This window comes from Perca fluviatilis, chromosome 2 (assembly GCF_010015445.1).
Source record: "Perca fluviatilis chromosome 2, GENO_Pfluv_1.0, whole genome shotgun sequence".
Lineage (NCBI taxonomy): Eukaryota > Metazoa > Chordata > Actinopteri > Perciformes > Percidae > Perca > Perca fluviatilis.
Genome location: NC_053113.1, coordinates 28989178 through 29008458, shown reverse-complemented (window position 1 = coordinate 29008458; position 19281 = coordinate 28989178). Strand labels below are relative to the sequence as shown.

Below are 19281 nucleotides of genomic sequence, written 5' to 3'. Positions count from 1 at the left end.
TCTAGTTTTTCCTGGTATTGTACATAATGTTCAAATTGAAGCAGATTCAAATGTTCAAATAAATTTGATGAAGCACAAGGTGAAATGGTGGCAATGTTTTAATAGTGTTCAACAATTGCTTGTGTAGCATACAATTCAGACAATACAAACAAGCAACATTTTGTACCTGAAGGCAGAAATGTGCAAACTAATACAGTTACATGTACTTGTTTTACTACAGCTGAGAGGCATTGGCATTAAAACCAGTGATCAGGGCATTGACTTCAAATAAATAGCCATTTTCTTTCTCTCCAAGAGTGCAGTGATGTACTGTATTTGACATTGCTGAGGATACATGAGGGAGTAGCTTCAGAGACCCAGAGATCACTTAGCAAAGTATTGAGACAAACCCATTCTGTTATCTGAGTGCAATTTGCCCTATGGATATGGAGGGATTGATAAATACACTATAACAAAACCTTGTTATCATGTCAATGCAAAGGAGACAGAGGATTAAATTATCAAAGAATATGTTGGACTGTTAAATAAGACTGACTGCACACACATGTATGTACACATATCGTAAACACCACAGGCAACGGCCCAAGTTAAAAGACTTTAGCTTGCTGGTTCTAATTTCCAAGTCAACCTAGAGGGATTTTAAATGCAAAGACAAAGCCTCATGTCGGTCTGAAGATGCAGTAAATCCAAAGATTCTCTTTGTCCCAGACTTGGGGACTCTAAACCCGGAGTCAGCGATTCATTTTAGGTCACCGTTCGCACAAACCGTCCCGACACTGCGGACAGCAGAGAGGCACACAAATTTCAACCCGGTAACCCCCAATTGAAATTCAAATAGTTGAGGAAAACCCAATGTCGATCTTTAAAAAGCGTTATGTTCAGAAAACCATTTCAGTTAAGATCAGGCTGCCTGTAATCATTGTGGATTAGACACCCAGAGAGGCAGCCAGAGGCTCTCTAGATTTAGTGAAAAGCACTACAGTCGTTTTTCTGAGTGCACACACTGAAAGAAAGGTGGGGAATTGCAGAACTAAATGACATATGTAACAACAGGAGGAGAGTTTGAGGAAGTTTCTTGATAATCCAACGTCAGTTTGGGTTCATTGTACTGTCAGTCAGAAAATTCAGTCAACTTTTTGCTCTTTCTCCACAATAACTGAATGGAGCATAATGAAGTCTTTGAGATGAATTACTGCAAGAGACGTGATGACCATCCCAGCCTTCAGCCGTTTTCATTTTCAAGATACAATTTCAGCGTGTGTCTGTTCACAGTCTCTTCTTGATGAGTTTCTCTAGTTTGCGGATGCGGGAGGACTCCTGCTCAGGGGTAGGTGTACTGAAGAGAGAGGAGCCGCTGTCGGCCCCGGACGGTGGAGTGGGTAGCCTCTGCCTGAAGAGCTCCAACATGCTGCTCTGTTCACTGCGCTTCAGACCCTTCACATACATCCACACACAAGTACACACAAACACAGGGCATATCACAAAGTATTAACAAAAACTCTCTTAATACACCAAACAAGAGGAAAATGCAAAACTGGGAGTGTGTTGGTTCACAGTAACAGGTTATACATAGGATATGCAAAACAGAATTATAGGAAAAAAATAAAAACAGATTACAGAGTCAAAGTGAGAGCCAATTCAAAATTACAATGTTAAAGCAAAAGTTTAACATTTTGGGAAATACACAAATAGCTTTTTTTTGTTGCCATTTTTGCTAAAAGTTATGCCGCGTTCTATTTACCTCGGAACTCGGAAGCCGGAACTGGGAATGACGTCATACCGGAGTTGAATGCGTTCTATTTAAAAGTTGGATTAGCCCGGTTAGCTATTGTTATTGGTTTTTTGTTATTGTTTTTTTTGTGCATGCAAACAGCGTAACAACATGTCCACAGATAGAAGTTGAACATGCCTGTGTGAACGACTGATTTAGTGACACAAATAAGACAGAAGTGCTTTCACAACTGTTGATACAGGGGGCAGCCATGTTGGATTTTGAACTCGGGCTACTGCGAGGTTGTCCGAGTTCCGAGCTCGTAAATCCGCGGTCAGGGGGCGTGTTTCCGACTTTGACCTCGTTAAAACCGAGTTCCGAGGTAAATAGAACGCGGCATTAGATGAGAAAATAAATACCGGCCTCAAACTTGTACTGTATGTTCAAGTTGAAGCTACAGCCAGCAACCGGTGTTCTTAGCTTAGCATAAAGACTGGAAGCAGAGGTAAATCGCTAGCCTGGCTCTGTCCAAAAGGTAACAAAATCCACCTACCAGCACCTCTAAAGCTCACTAAATGACACGTTATATCTTGTTTGTTTATTCCATAAAAACAGCAAAGTGAAAAAACTACAGTACTATCACTTTTATTGGAGGGGGGTGTTTCTAGAGGTTAATAAGTTAGCTTTAGAGGTGCTGGTAGGCAGATTCTGTGACCTTCGAACAGAACCAGGCTAGCCGTTTCTCCCTGATAAGCTAAGCTAAACTAAGCTAAGCTAAGCTAACCAGGTCCAGCTCCATATTGAAGATACAGATATGAGAGTGGTATCAATCTTCTCATCTAACCCTTAACAGGAAAGCTACTTGTTTTTCCAAAAAATTCTACATATTCCTTTGAATTACTGAATTACCAACTGACCTTCATGTCCAGAATCTTCTGGAAGGTCTCAGGATTTCCATCAGCCAGGAGCTTGATGTAGTTATCAACAAACACCACTGGTGGCTCATGTGGGGCCATCACCACCTGCAGAGAAGTAGAGTTTAATGTTGGTTTCACCCCTCCCTCCTTTCCTGTGAACCATCACAGGACAACTCAAGAGATCTTTAAATGATCCCACATGGGGCAGCTATGACCCAAATGAGGGAAAGGGGGGGTGGGGGGCTACAAACTGACAAAACCAAGTAGTTCTAGCTGCAAATAAAGTTGCAACTATGGTTCTATATTTAGGAGCTCCTCACTGTTTTTTTCTTCTTCCTGTTTACATGCCAATTACTCCATGCATCGGTGGGCAAGAATTGGTTTTACCGGTAATTATTTTAGGGGGTATAATGAGTCTGAGCAAAAATAATAATCAAGAGCAGGCTGAAATAGTTTAATGGGGCACATGTCTTTCTGGATTGGATTCTATTGTTTTTTTTTTTTTTTCCAACAATAAAGGCTGGAAAACGGGGTTCGGGTAACATTTCTTGCAGCCGCTCCAAAGCGGTCAGACCAACACATGGCTGACAGACCCCCACCTCCCATCTCACGCATACGCATGCACGCAGGGATCATCTCACAAAATGTTTCTCCTTTACTTCACTTCTAAAAAAGACTCAATCGGTCCTTTCAGTGTTTAATCTTTTTACTCAAGGTAAATGTATAAAAATACATAAGGCGGCGAGCTGCACAGGGAGGGAGAGAGTTTAGCAATCAGAAGCAGGGAGAAAGAGAGGGAAGTGCAGGCATGAAAGGTTCAGGATCGTGTGGAATTCTTAGCGTTCATACTAGCCCTGCTGACTGAGTGATTTACTTAGCAACTGTCTTGGAGTCAGGCCAAGAGAAAGGCCTGTAGGGACCTTGTAAAAATAAGAAAGAAAGGAGGAGAGGGAGTTTAAGAATGAAAACGGGCATAAAAAGGGAAAGCGAGGGTAACATGGGGGGGGGGGAGCATTCAGGCTGAACAAGGGTGGGGAAGGGGGGTTGCCTTTTAAGAACTCCCCAGAAGAGAACTTCAGAGGTGGGAGAGAGAGCTGGAGCAATGGTTGGCTGGGCTGGAAGAGCGTGGAAAACAGCCACGTCTCACAGGCATCGTACCGGCCAGGAGAGGCTGTCTCAGACAGACAGAAAGAATCCTATACACTTTAAGACACAACTAAGCACTGGCTCACAAAACAGACAACCCACATATATTCATCTTAACCCTCAAAGAAGATACTTTGATAGCTACACAAAGAATTGGAAACTTAACTTAAAAATACAGTGATAACTCTTCTGTGAACTGAAGTGCGAGTCAATACTGAATCAGTTTAAAGCTGCTTTAATCAATTTTCTTATATTACCAATGGATAAGAATAGTAGTAATGTGTGCTAGTTTTTTGCTAACACATAACAACTTTATAAGGTGATAATATGTCAATGTTGTGTTTACAGCTTGTTTCACTGCTCTCAAGTGGCAAAAAAAATAAATGAATGCTACTTACATTCTACTTCTAATTACATGCATAGTTACTTACATAGTTTAGTTACTTAAATATACTAACATATATTTGGAACATCAAGAGGATAGTTGTGATTAGTGTGAGATCATTAAAAGGTCCCATGACATGGTGCTCTTTGGATGCTTTTATATAGACCTTAGTGGTCCCCTAATACTGTATCTGAAGTCTCTTTCCGAAATTCAGCCTTGGTGCAGAATTATAGCCACTAGAGCCAGTCCCACAATGAGCTTTCCTTAGTATGTGCCATTTCTGTGTCTGTAGCTATTGAGGAGGAGAGAGGGGGGGGCAAGGTGGAGGTGTGGTCTTGATCAACTGCCATTTTGCCCCTTTCGAAAGCCATGATGTCTCTCTCTTTCTCAAGGGTGGGCCAAATTCTGTGGGCGGGCAAAGCAGAGAAAGGGGAGGTAACCTTGCTCCTTATGACCTCATAAGGAACAAGATTCCAGATCGGTCCATCTGAGCTTTAATTTTCTCAAAGGCAGAGCAGGATACCCAGGGCTCGGTTTACACCTATCCCCATTTCTAGCCACTGGGGGACCACAGGCAGGCTGGGGCTATATTAATGTTATAAAACCTCATAAAGTGAAATCTTCATGCCATGGGACCTTTAAATCAACTCTAGAACCATATCACAGGATTAAAAATGTGCAGCTGTGTACATGGCAAACACCCTAACCTACATTGGTCAATAATTATTTTTGTATTGCTCAATCTCACACCACTCAAGTAAAAACAGCCAATAGAGGAATTATGGAGTACCTGCTCATATATTAGATAATTCTATGCTTCTAAACTAAGCTAATTCTAAGCTAATTTTAAGACAACACTATATATATATATATTTTTTTTACACTCCTGTTTATCTCTCTGGACTATGTATACAAGTTCACCAAGGTATAAATAATTTGCAAAAATAATACTGTTCCAGTTAATTTGTAAGCTTAAACGAAGCTTGAAATGTACAGGGAGTCCTGCAGTAGGCTTAACTGTTAAAGTGAGCATTGAAAACCTTAAAGTGCTCCTTCGATTGTGTTTTTTTTGGTGGGGGTAAGCCAGATTTAATTTCAAGTCACAGCATCACAGAGCGTAATTTAAAACTATTGTTACGGTTAGACAGAGGAATTCTTATTGACCCTCTTTCGATGGGTTTGTCTTTCAGAGGCTTCAGTCTCAGCCCAAGGTGGAAGCAATTACCTGTGAGGAACCTTGATGTTGCACAAAGTTGATGGGTTTAATGTTGGCCACAGTACAAAAGCTTCTCTTTACTTATGAGATTTCTCGTTCGAAGGCCAAAACAGAAGAAATCTATGTATAGCTCTTTCAAAATTGTTGTTGTTGGTTTTAGAAGGATGCAACCCAGAGACATCATCCTTGCATGCCTTCTTGCTACCAGGGACAAAATGCAATGCTTGATTGGATCTTAATTATTAGGACTCTATCATTTTTCTATCAGTCTAATTATAACTAACAATTGTCTTCTATAGGATGTTTGCGTTTTTCTTTTAATATTATTGTAGGAACAGATTTCTAGCCTCCACAATTATTATTTTGTCTTCTGCTGTCACAGTAATTGAAGTGAATCACTCGGAGGCCTTCAAAGCAGCGTCAGTTACGTCTGCTAAGAGTTCTTCAGAAGCCATATAGATCACATTTCAGCTGTAGGGGATCGCTGGCAGTCAAATTCAGAAAAAGCAGACAGTGAATGCTGATGTGAATGCGTTCTATAATTCTATAATGTGAAAGCCCTTTTAATGTGTGGCAGATGAGTGGAAATTCATGTATATACAGTACATTCAGAGCATTTTCCCAGGGAACAAAGAAGAGTCTGAAACAGGCCATATGGAATAATGTGCATCCCAGTAGAAAACAGTAAAAAGAGGCTATCAAATCTCAAATGGTGAGAGGATTTGCTGGACAGTCAATGTCTGAGACAAAACAAAGTTAGTGTGCCTAGAGGCCCAAGTCTAAGACAGGGTGTATGAGTTACAATATTATACCATATTATAGCACAGTATAGCACGATTAGAGCAGGTCACACTAACTGCTACAGACATCAAGACAGTCCAACGACGATAACTTCAGGAAGGAAAGAAGGCCTCCCGGGAGTCCAAGGGAAATTAAGCGACATGCGTGTACGTGTGTACATTTCTGTACACTCCAGAGACAGTTAATTAGGGTGTGGTTAATCTACAGCAGCCACATACCAGTGTCCTCTAGGGTCTCATAAGGTAATTCTGAGGCAAGGCTAAACGGCTGAATCCTGTGTTTGCTCTCCTAACTGAAAACAACATCCTATATACTGCACATGTATTTGTGAGTAGACACATGGTTGCATGATCACTCACACCTTTCCACTGGCTTAAGGTCAACCACATACTGTGTTAAAGAATGTGTGTGCCTTGTGTTGGCCCATCTCATTAGCCAGTAGAGCATGAGCTCCATTCCTATTCCCTCCTAACTCGATGTGAGGTGGGTTATTTTATGGAAACATGTCTATAAAGTGCTATTGTGAGTGGGGTTAAAGACACAATTGAGGGATTATTCTGCCAAAAATAAACTCTAAGTAGATAATCTGCGTGAATGACTCAAAACAAACACTTTAATACTGGCTCACCAGTCAAACCACAAGCACTAAAAATGTTGTCTTTTATTGCTTCTAACGATGGAACCTCAATCAGCGGAAAAAGCAGTTAGCTGCAGATTGTGTAAGACTATTCTTGGTCAAGCGTTAGCGTCAACACCAAAGCTCGTGTTTAATTGAATATGCCACAGTTTCAGCATTAAATCTGTACAATGGCAAACAATAGATAAAGAAAAGTCATTCAGACCGCACTCACACAAAAGGGTCTATCTAAAATTTCAAGCCTTTAAAAGGTCAGAAACTGAAGCGTTGGTTGTAAAATTGGCCAGCATGAATTTAGCCACCTAAATTAAATGTCATAAAATCTCAAGTGTCCCATAAAGATAAAGCGGATCCGATAATGTCTTTAAGTGGAACTTTTTGTATTTAGAGAAGAACTCAGGTTCTCATTCAAATCCATCAGTTAAAGATACAAGCTCATTCTGAGTGTATACGTGAAAGGTAAACTGTTTAAACGAATCTCTACTGGCCTTAAGAGCAAGGTTGAGTGTTTTTCCACCAGAGGCACCAAAGGCACGTGTCATATCCACTGCGCCATCACCACCCCAAGACAAGTCGATACATGCCCTTCTCATCTCCGTGCGTGCTGTAACGCTGTCTGACGGCTCCAGCATTAGCTTAGCCAAGCACAGATCCTGCAGGTAACTGGTTCCAACTAGCCTACTGCTCCGAATTGTGACAAAAGTGACAAAATAACGCCAACATGTTCCTATTTACATGTTGTGATTTGTAGAGTCACAGCGTATATATATAGTTAGAAGTTATAGCGAGAATATAGTTCCCGGTTTGTTTACGGTTAGAAGATGGCTATGTCTCTTGTTACGTTGTTTTTTTGTACACGCTGTGACTCTACAAATCACAACATGTAAATAGGAACATGTTGGCGTTATTTTGTCACTTATTCGGAGCAGTAGGATTACTGGAACCATTCACCTGCCTGTTCTGTGATGGGCTGATGCCGCTGGAGACGTCAGACAGCTTTACAGCACGCACGGAGATGAGAAGGGTATGTATCGACTTGTCTTACTCTGGGGGTTAAGGTGAATAAGCTAAATTCCCAATAAGTCGGCGTGTTCCTTTAAAACAAATTTCTACCTGAAAGCTGCACAGCCCCCCCCCACCCCCTCACCTTAAGGATCATCTCTGCACGGGTCATGCCTTTCACCACTATCTTGGTGTAGCTGGCTGGTGCCTTACGGAGCACCTGGGAGCCTATTGAGGGCAGATCCAGCAAGACGGTCTTCAGGGAGTGAGTGTCAAGGAGGAGCTGGTGGGGTAGGAGGCACAAGAGAGAAGCTCAGGCATATAAGAACAGTTATTCACAATTAAACATATATACCAGTGTAATTAAATAAATAAATTAAATTAGAGTAAATTAAACTTACTTGTTCAGCTCCCACCATGCTAATAGGCTTACATCTGAACAGGTGGTTGATAAATTTGGGAATGAAAGAACTAAGGAAAGAAAGAAGTGACAAATATATAAACTTTGGGAACCTTTAATTATGGCTTATGGATAGAACAACAATGACGTGAGTATTACTGTTTGTGTGTATGTGTGTGTGTGTATGTATGTATGTATTGTACTTTGTGAACTTGATGCAGAATTGTGTAAAGTATTTGCGCGTGGAGGCCAGATTGTCTCTGATGATCGGCACATTTTGCTTAATGTGCATGATGATTGACGTCACATAAGGACTCTGGTCACCCACGTGCTCCACACTCTGCCACGGCATCTGAGAGAGAGAGAGAGAGAGAGAGAGAGAAAAAAAAAAAAAAAAAAAAAAAAAAAAAAAAAAAAAAAAAAAAAAAAAAAAAAAAAAAAAAAAAAAAAAAAAAAAAAAATATTGTTCATCGTCAGGGTTATATGGTAATCCCTGTAAATGCATTACACATTAAAAGAATAAAATATTTTTATTACGGTGCAAATCTGCCATCATAATAGCAATGCGCCAAAGTACAAACGCGCCTGGCTTTTAAAGGGAATGGAAGAAGACACGGATTGGTTTAATGCATGTTACGCCCGAAACACACCTATGAATTAATGAAGACACTACAACCCTTCTGAACCATATGCCTGGCGCACGGACACTTTTTTTCCGCCGTTAAGCTAGCAAAAGTAGATTTGTACACGCCCTAAATGCACCTGTGCCAGGCGCTTCACGCCGTGCGCTTCAAACTTTAAAATAGGGCCCAATGTGTTATGGCATCTTCTTACATCCTCTTTTAAAAAGGGAAAAAATAAGTGTTTTTTAAGTGTGTGTGTATGTGTGTGTGTGTCCAACCTTGCTCATGGCAGTGAGAGCAGGGTCACAGGCAGCATCAAGATCTTGAACGAGTAGCTGGATACTGTTCGAGATCACACTGATAAAACATCAAAGTAAATAATTGACACCATTAAAACATACATAATAGAAGGTAGGCTCTTTTGTGTAAGAAAAACACTGCTGGTCTGTAGTTGTCACTTACGTGCTGAATGTATCCATCTCCCCAGTCAAATTTATTCTCTCCATGAGGAGTTTATCCACCTTTTCCTTTAGTTTCTCTTCCAACTGGAACATAAATCAAACCATGAATATAAACATAAAAGCTGCATTATTTTGACAGCATCCTTTTAAATGTTTGTTGGTCTATTTTGAAAAATACTGATTTAAAATTGCAGTATCTGTGTTGCAAAAAGACAGCATGGATGAAACCTCACACCTCAGGGTGTATTGCAATCACAACTGCCACTTTGAGTTCCTTAAAATACTAATGAAACACAGGTCAAAGATTCTGTAACTGCTACATGATAGGCATCTCTTGTCCATAGCATATATAATGCCTCTGCAGTTCAAATGAAGGCATGAATTCATAGATACTTCAGGTCTGTGCATCAGTGTGCTTAGTTTGTGTGTGCGTGCCTGTTGTGTGGTGGCCAGGCAGTACTCTGCAGTACTGAGGATGCTACAGATCAGGCAGAGCTCATCCATGGTGAATTTAGCAGCTTCCGAGCCTTCTTTCTCCTTCAGCAGACTGCTGATGGTAAGACCCCCACTGTTACTGCTGGATCTGGATAGAGAGATAGATGTAACAGGAGGGAACAGCAGCAAAACAGAGAAAAGAGAAAGAGGGGTTTCTCAACTAATCATAACTGAAAAAATGAGTCTACTAATAACTAAGATGTAGCTGTTGTATAGTTTTAGTACTCGTATTAAGACATCTATACATTTTTTTTAGTGATTGCTGGTTTCCATTCTGTGTGTTTTAAATGTTTGTGGTGACTTCACTTTGTTTACATTTGGATCAGAGATTACTGTATGCCGTAAAGTTATAGGGTGAATTGGATCAGGAGATGATACGTACCAATAGATGATGTGTATTGCTTTTTTCAAGACCGGCCGATGTGAACCCCCTTTACTACTGAGCTTTAAGAAAAACTCGTTGTGGAACCACAAGTAAAGAAGTAGTAACCAAGACACAACAGGCATAACTACAAGCATAACTACAAGCATACGCAAGTGTCGGGATGCTGCGCCAATGAGACTTCAACGGCGACCCAGTCATTAATAAACGTCATAACAGAGACATGGGTAAAACCACAACATAGTTCAAGCTCCTTTTCGAGGGCCCCTCTCCAAACCTCACAAAACCATTTTACAGCACACCACATTGAACAACCGTGTCTGCATGCATCTTAAAGTGTACACACTTGCAAAGCATTTGAGTGGCTCTTTGTATCATGTTTGTATACGTCTCAGAATATGGTATACATTAGTCAACAAGCGCAAGTGTGTAATTAGCATGCATGCATATTGGAGACGAAACAGAGCATGACTGTGTGTGTGTGTGTGTGTGTGTGCCACAGAGATGAGTTCTAATGTCGCCAATGAGCCAGATAGGTTTTTGCCGGTAGCATATTATGCTTTGCCACAAAATAACCAACTCCAGATCCCTCATAGCGTGCCATCCCAATCCATCAAACACAGCGAGGACTGAAGACATTAACTTTCAAACTAAAACTCCTAAACAGCCCCCTTACCATACCAAGAGAATGAAGAAATATGGGCGTGACAGGCTTGTTTGTGAAAAATGAATTCAAAATAAATCTGTTTGTTACTGCCCAGAAATGTAATGATTCTCAAAGATGGAAACGGTTGAAATACTAGTGTGTGAATAATAGTGAATGTTTTTGTCAGCAGGAAGATGTATATGGGATTAACTCAAAATAAATTACAGTGCCTGTGGTCATTTGTAATAAAAGGAATATGTCACCCAGTGCAATGATGTGGCTGAATGATGTGTTTTTAATAGTTATGGAAAGCAATGGAGGTCTGTGGCGCAGTGGAATACACAGACAATATGTGTTAATACGATCAATTCATTGTTGGCTTTGGCCTTTTCATTGTAATTGTTGAAAACAATAATAATATGAATATTGCCAGACTTACTATACAGTAATATTAATATAAAATGACTTTGTATTTTGAGAGAAAAAACGTTTTTTTTCACGTCACTTCAAATCACTCGGGCTTTCTTAGAGCCAGCATGTACTGGCCATTACAGGACATATTAAGCTACTTCCATATTGGCTTCAGCAACTGCCATTGCATAGAGTGTTGAAGCCAATATGGACGTGTCTTCATATTGAAGCACTTTGATTTGAGAATGTCAGTACAGTTATTGCTTACCTATTATCCCAAAATTGAATCTCTCTTTGTTTTAATTCTACTATGGGACAAAGTTTACTCACAGAAAACCACAGGTACCCCTAGCTTTATGTGAAGACTATGAATTCACCTACATGAGAATGGACAATTCTAATACATGACTTTAAATGACCAAACCTGAACCAGTCTTACTTAGGTAGGTTGCCAGAGAGGATCTTCCAAGCGTACTCTCTCAGGAATTTCTGGAAGATGGTTGTGAGGGCGATCATTGGTTCCCCGGTGCTCAGTTGGGAGCACTGCACCATGCACTTCTTGTAATAGACAAAGAGATCAGCACAGCTGGGCAGCACTGCTCCACCCTCCTCCGTGCCTGCCTTGGGTGGGCCTTGTGCTCGGAAGTCAGCCACAAACCGGTCAATCAGTTCGCCCAGGTTCCTGCAGCATGCCCGAAAATGTTCCGTCAAACCCACACAGGTTCATACACACACACACACACACACACACACACACACACACACACACACACACACACACACACACACACACACACACACACACACACACACACACACACACACACACACACACACACACACACACACAGTTGGATTAGGTGCACGTGAAATTAATTCAATGAATCAAATAAAAACATTGAAAGATTAAAAACATATGATTAGTTCTTAAACCCCAAAAATAAATAAAAGGATACAATAACCGGCAGATAGACAGAGAGCCACATGATAAATAGGAGAAAATATTCCAAGCATATCACAATCCTCAGTACTACAGTTAACAGGTCCACAGTTAGTTGGTGTGGCCCAATCCAACTGAATCTTGGAACTTAAGCCAAGGACAAAACAAGCAGGCCACTGTTCTCTCCTGCTCTGTCCCGCTGGGGACAGGCTGATCTGGCTGTTGCCTGTTAAAGGCCTTTGGATTGAACTGAAATGAGGTTGTAGCTGCAGAATAGGTCAATCTTGTTCCCTTGGACAGACAAATGGCATTTAACAGTCTAGGGAGCCAAGAGCCAGGGGCTGCATGCAAGCACAGCAGTCTCAGAACTGTGTTCGGTTTCAGGAGTGATCACCACGACTGGGGGAGGGGAGGGGACTGATAGAGGAGAAGTGAAGGATGATGCTAGAAGAAAGAGGCAGGAAGAAAACAGAAAGAGACTGTAAAGAACAGGGAGAGAAATAAAAATAAAAATAAAGAATGAAAGTTTGAGATGAGGAAAGGAGGAATGAAACAAAACTTAGGCAAAAAGAAAGAGGGGTACCAAAAAAGGAAAGAAAAAGAGGTGGGAATGAAAATAGGCAGATCTGCTGTTGCAGCACTTATTCAACCTCCCTCTCTTTCTCCCAGCGTCTGTGGTCGTGTAGCTAATGGGAAACATTTCTGCCACAGTGGAGACAGAGGCATGTACAGGAACAAGAGATGGAAAGACAGAAGACGCAATGAAGTAGAATGGGAGATGGGGGATCTGATTGATGAGTGGGAAATGGAAATAGGATGCATGTGCCAGCTTTAAACACAACCTGCTCCTGAGTCTGGGTCTGTTCACCAAGACCCAATTTGGCCTTGTCAGCTTGTATGAATGTGTGTTGCTCACTTGTCTTGGGATTCTATGTAGACGTATAGATGAGGTTCAAAGCACTTGGAGACAATGCCATGGAAAGGGTTGTCTGGAGCTTTTGGCTTCCTGGGCTAAAAGAATGGAGGTAAAATTAGGAATTAGTGAAGTAACAGGTTTTAGTTGTAGCTCCTCTGAGTACCAATCAGTTTATGTTTTGCCTCCAGCTCAGCAGGCACACAATAAATGTCAAAACACTCAACACCGTTTTCACATAAGATGGTGTAACATGAAAACGAAGCAATTTCCTTTCCATGCATAAAATACACTCAGCTACCACTTTATAGCTCCACCTAACTATTACTAATGCAGTTCAATATAACAGTCCTGCAATAAATCATACTTTCATGAAGATTATTAGGTTAATTTTTTTTGTTGAAACCGTTTTAAAGGAGGCATGGCTTCAACTTTATGATCATTTTAGAGGCTGCAGTTTGTGGTGTAGTGTTATACTGAGAAGTATTTCTAACCTCATTGTAGGACTGTTACAGTATAGTAGTATATCAGATAAGTTTCTTGTGTTTAAACTACTGCCACATACTGTAGGCACATGGTTGTAAGCTTAGGTAAGTACGGTGGTGGACTGGTAGCTGGAGAGGTGCCGGTTCACCTCCTGGGCACTGCCAAGGTGCTCAGCAAGGCACCGAACCCCCAACTGCTCGGGGCACCTGTCCGTCGACGGCTGCAGCACCCTCACTCTCACATGTCTTTGTTTGTGCATGTACAGGTACTGAGCATGTGTGTGTATTTCAGGCCTGTGTGTAATGTGTGTTCTAACAACAGAGTGAAAACATTGTAATTTCCCTTGCGGGATTAATAAAGTATAAACTATTATTATTATTATTATTATTAATTATTAATATTTATTTATTTATTACCCTTTTAAATTTATTTTTTTAATCTATTTGGCCTAAAGAAAGCTCCACATCAGAGGAAGCAACATTTGACTGTACCTTTATGTTGCAGAACAGGTCAGATGGGGTCATTCCAGGTTAACTCACCTTAGCCAGATCCTGGTCCTTATCTGTTCCCACATCCTCACCTGCCTCATCCTCCAGGAAGGGGTTAGTGGTCTCGAGAGGGCTCTCTGGCCTCTTCTGCTATAAAAGCACAGATCAAACTTTAGTATTTTTTTCAATTGCTTAATTATTAGAGCATCATTAGGGGTTTGACTGCCACTAAGGTTGCTTTCACGCCTGAGCTGTTTGGTCCGTTTTAACCGAACCCTGGAGCGTTTCGGGGCATAGTCCGGGTTGTTTGGGTTGGTGTGAAAGCTCATTTGAGCTCTGGTGCCGACCAAACAACTGAACTCTGGTCCCCTTGAAAACAGGGGGTCTCGGTTCGCTTCCAAGTGCAATAGAGTTTGGTTCACTTTAGGTGAGAACACGATCTGACCCAAATACAGGAAGTGGACCAAAAACGGTGCATTTACTAGCCTGCAATTTCAACCTTGCAAACAATTGACGGACTTATAAAAGGGATGCCAACCATCAAATCTATAACCTTGTATGACAGTACATCACTCATGGTCTGTGTGATAAAACATAATAATAGTTCTCTCTCATCAGTTTATGTTGACCATTTTGTGGGAGGCTTTGGTGAAAATGCACCTCCAACTATAAAATGTCACTAAATCAAATCCCTGATTGAACTACAGAACCCAACAGGCATGGGTTGTAAACTGAACAGAAGACAAAAGAGCCTCTGACTAGCCCAAACATTATCAGTTCTGAACAAGGTTGGCCTAGTTGTGACCCAACAAACTAATAATCATAATCGGTCCATTCTCTGTGTATCACTTCCACCTCCACACAGCAAAATGTCCTGGCTGAAAAGGTTTCTTCAGGCTGGGACACAGAGAGTACTCGTTGTGTGTGTGAGTGTAGAACATAACAAGCCACGAATCAGCAGTTTCATGCAAGTATGATTATGGTACAATGAAAGGCCAACAACATCAAAGAAATATTATGCCTTAATGGGACCAATCTGCACGCTGCCATTTTGCTAAAACAATACTGAAAGTATTTCAGCAAGATGAGTTTGAAAAATGCTGTGATTGGATGACATTTTATAATTCAAGAAAGGTGTTAGTGAAGGGCAGGAGTGTAATTACAATCTCTGATCAAATTTTCTCTGTTTGGACATTTTCAGCTTGAATAACTTGAAGCAGCTGGAGTTAATAGTCATTAGACTCGGATGTATTGTTTGTCTGTGTGTGCTTTTCTCACTCCGGGTGTGTCAGTCAAGGTGCATCCTGTGAAGCGTTTGGCCAGAAGACCCTCGAAGTTTGTGGTCCTCTGAATAGCAAACAGAAGCAGCTTCACCTCAATCTCCTTAGCCCGTGTTCGCATCACTTTGGCTAGCTCCACCCTTACAAACACACATGAAGAAATGGACATAGTTTAAATATATTATCTCTAATTTCTATGCTTTGACATCCCAACAATGATCGTTGTTAGTACATTATCGTTTCATCTGTCCTTTTAGCAAAAACTTGTCTTTTCAGGCTTTTTTCTAACAACACTAGTATGATTTTTGCCAGAGGTTTCTTTTATTGTCAGCTAGGGATGGGCGATATAGACAATATGCAATATAAACGATACAAAATTGGCCTACGATAGAGATTTTAATTATATTGCACTATCGCGATAATTCATGTTGATGACGCAATCTACCCGCGAAGTTTAGAGCCACGAGCTGCAACTGGCTGCAACGCGTCATCGTCATCTTGAGTAAACATGACTAAAAGCGAAACAAGGAGCTGGTGAAAAAGACCGGTGCAACATCCATTATTTGGACTTGGTTTGGATTTAAGCCGCTACAACGGACCTGTGGTCGAGCTGTACCATGGAGCCTTTCACCAGCCTGACCATTCACTATATAACGGACGATTGGAATCTTGGCAGCCGGTGTTTGCAGACGTTGTACTTCCCCGCTGAACATACAGCCATGTGTGCGTGTGTCAGCGCGAGTTGGGACCAAAAATGTACCGAGGCGTTACGGCCCCTGCGCGCTGGGGTTGAGCAGAGGCTGCACAGTTTGACCATCAGGCAGCGGCGCCAGGCCGCCGGATGTTGTTGCTAACAACTTGCAATGTATAACTATTATCAGACCGGCCCACCGGGAAAAGTCCCGACTCTTGTGTGTGTGTGTGTGTGTGTGTGTGTTCAAATGCGTTACATTAGGCTGCAGGTAAGAAACTTAAAAAAAAAAAAAATACATTTAGCAGTTTGGTTTTCCTTAGTGTCTATGTAACCTGGTCTGAAATGGTTCTATTATAATTGATATATCGCGATATATATCGCAATATGGATTTTAGGCCATATCGCCCATCCCTATTGTCAGCTGTAGCAGGGAGTAACACACAAACAGTCTCTCTTTCGCAGCAACCTAGTGTGTGGACACTAGGTCACCACTCATGTCGTCAACTGCTCTTAAAGCCAAATCACAGACTCACGTCAGGCAACCCATACCAGTGTGGTTCATTTTGTAATGCAGAAAAGTCCCACGACCAATTTCTGCTTTTTTTAAAATTTAAATCAATTACATTTCTTTCTTCTTTTCTTGGGGCCAGAGACACAGCATACAAAATTCGCTAAATAGGCTAAAGCCACAAACCATAAAATGTGTTCCTAGATGGGGTTTTATACCATATGTTGTGGTGTGTGTTTACCTGGTGATGTGGCAGAACTCCACAGCAATACGCTCTGTCATGCACCACTCCTCAGGAAACATGCGTAAATACTTCTCCTCATAGTCGACCAGCTGCCGTTTGATCCAGGCATAGCGGCGATCGATCTTGTCTAGCCATGCCACCTGAGTAACACGGTACAATATTTTTTTCATTCGTACCTAAATACCACCTTTATCTATTAGGTACTTACTATAATTAGATATGGTCTTGTACATTATGGAATTCAAATTCTTACTCACATCTTGGTTTTCCTGGAATAATACAAGGTACTCTGAGAGGTGCTGCCTGATGAACTTTTTTATGATCTCCTGTTTGATGCGCGGATCCAGCACATTGGCCACCAGGCAGGCATCTCTAAGCACGTTACTGGGACCACCTGGTCTCTGGATGGATGACAATAAAAGTTTGACATGAAGTTTTGTACGGGGATGACGACGACAAGAGAAGAACATCTGAAAATCCAGTTTCCCATACAACATATTTACCTTGGAGCCTTGAGCGGGGAAGGATTCTTCAAAATCTGCCAGGATCTGAGTCCCCAACTCACTCTGCGCTGCCTTGACTCTAGAAAGGACAAAAACCAATGGCACTAAATTATTCATTGTTTTCATAATCAGTTGGAATGGTGGCAATTTCATGTGACTGCCCCCAACATACAACAGACTTTAACCTCCTTTAAGGCTCGACTATTTTGGCTCCTTAGCCAGTTAAAAACGCCTAGTTTAATTATTGTCCAAGAACTGCAGAGAAAGACGCTATTTACTCTAAGTACTTTAAAGGTCCAATATGTGATACTGATAGCTAGCGTTTAAAATAGTTACTGCAGTCCAAATTCATACTGGAGAGAGCCGTCTCCCCCAGCCCCTCCTCCCCAGACTTAAAGTTCATAGAGCTTGCCAGGTTGAGAGCGCTTCCAACAATGTTGCTGGACGCTAGTCTGACATAGCCAGACATTACTCCACAGCACAGCGGAGTAACTAACGTTAGATGATGGCTATGTTGACAGTCATAAAAGCCAGTGTTCATGCGGTGCTCTCTACCCGACTGACAGACACACTTTCTAGTGGTGTTTTTAGCGGCCGTTGCCATAATTTTAAGCCGTTTAAGCCAAATGTTGAAATGACTGAAAATGCCCGTTCCTTGTACCCGTGATAAATTAGCCTGAAGCTTAATGTTTACCTGTTCCGGGGGAAATTAGCCAACTTGGCATCCTTTTAGCCTCTAAGCTGTCTCCATCTTTCAAATACAGTTCCAATATTTACCCAGGGTTTGTTACTTCTCTGGTCATGCAACTAAAAAAATGGCAAGATTTTTTTTTTAGGTCGGGGAGAATATCTCTGTTGATCCTGTGCGTTTGTTTGCTGCTTCCATGGCCATACAACAGCTGTAGCGCGCTGGGTTTGCGTTTTTACAGGTCTATCTGGCAACCAGGCCTGGCTGTCAAAATGGGCAGTTGGACTGTCACTTAACGGAGGAGGAAATACTGGCATTAGCATTGTTTTCAGAAAAGATTGTATTTTCAAGATTCAAGATTGTATTTTAGCATGTTTCCTTAATATATGGATTAAATCCAGTAAAAATATGACATATTGCACCTCAAAGTTATGTGCTTGCAAACCTCAAGACCAGTGATGTTTTTAAAGTGTCACAGCACCCACTACAAAATCACTAAAAATAATAAATAAAATACAATAAAATATTTTGAAAAATCCAAAAATGGTAGAGAAGGGCTTTATATATATATATATATATATATATATATATATATATATAAAAAAAATGAGGTCTACTTAGACAATCTGAGCCTGTCCAGTCCTTGAACAGCCTGAAGGCATCCAGGCAGGGTTAACAACATCACCCTACACCATGAAAACCATCCAAAATAAACAGGAGAGGGTGCATATATAGTATCACAGAATGATGGCAACTTGACTGGTTGCCTTTTATTTCAAGTGCTCGCTGTCGGCTAAATATCCAACTACCCATCTGTTTTGTCAGCTACAAAGAGTATGAGACTCTATTCTCACACACACTGCTCTACAGCTGACCAACCTGTCAGCAGCAGGTCTGACTGTGTCCAGTCTGTTGCTGCATTATGTCCAATCATGATATACAATAGTACAACATAGCTGGTGAAAAGAAAAATGCGTATTAAACAATAATCAGTTGATCCTGTTCAAAAGGTGACAGCTACACTGACTCCATTTAGTCAAGGTTCAAAGTACTGTTTGGACAAAAGGCCAATTTTTTTTCACCCAATAAAAAACGTTAAGGCATGAATAGAGAAATGTCAGTTGGAGGCTTAATATGCATTTAGACTGTAACCCGGTCAAATTTTCACATTTGCTTAAAACTGAACTGTGATATTTTTAAGAGCTGGAAAGGTAGAAATTGGACTTTTTTTTTCAGAATGAAAGATTACTTGCTTTAAAACTTTCTGTTTTAGCCTTTAATTACTGAATACTGTTATACACTAC

At 41.1% G+C, this 19281-nt stretch overlaps 1 protein-coding gene across 2 annotated transcripts in view; it reads right to left on the bottom strand.

Annotated features, from left to right (window-relative positions):
• Positions 1-80: 80 nt before the first annotated feature.
• Positions 81-19281, bottom strand: part of vps53 (VPS53 subunit of GARP complex) — a 31124-nt gene continuing 11923 nt past the window's right edge. The window contains exons 8-22 of one of the 2 annotated variants that reach the window (XM_039782722.1): positions 17290-17368; positions 17044-17187; positions 16784-16926; positions 15339-15480; positions 14112-14210; positions 13090-13184; positions 11673-11915; positions 9735-9882; positions 9301-9383; positions 9117-9195; positions 8419-8567; positions 8217-8286; positions 7961-8098; positions 2629-2733; positions 81-1434 (exon numbers count right to left, since the gene is read on the bottom strand). In XM_039782722.1, coding sequence (XP_039638656.1) covers positions 1267-1434; positions 2629-2733; positions 7961-8098; positions 8217-8286; positions 8419-8567; positions 9117-9195; positions 9301-9383; positions 9735-9882; positions 11673-11915; positions 13090-13184; positions 14112-14210; positions 15339-15480; positions 16784-16926; positions 17044-17187; positions 17290-17368 — 1885 coding nt within the window. In that variant the 3' untranslated portion in view covers positions 81-1266. The remainder of the gene's footprint in view (positions 1435-2628; positions 2734-7960; positions 8099-8216; positions 8287-8418; positions 8568-9116; positions 9196-9300; positions 9384-9734; positions 9883-11672; positions 11916-13089; positions 13185-14111; positions 14211-15338; positions 15481-16783; positions 16927-17043; positions 17188-17289; positions 17369-19281) is intronic. The other variant, XM_039782731.1, reaches the window with a different exon arrangement.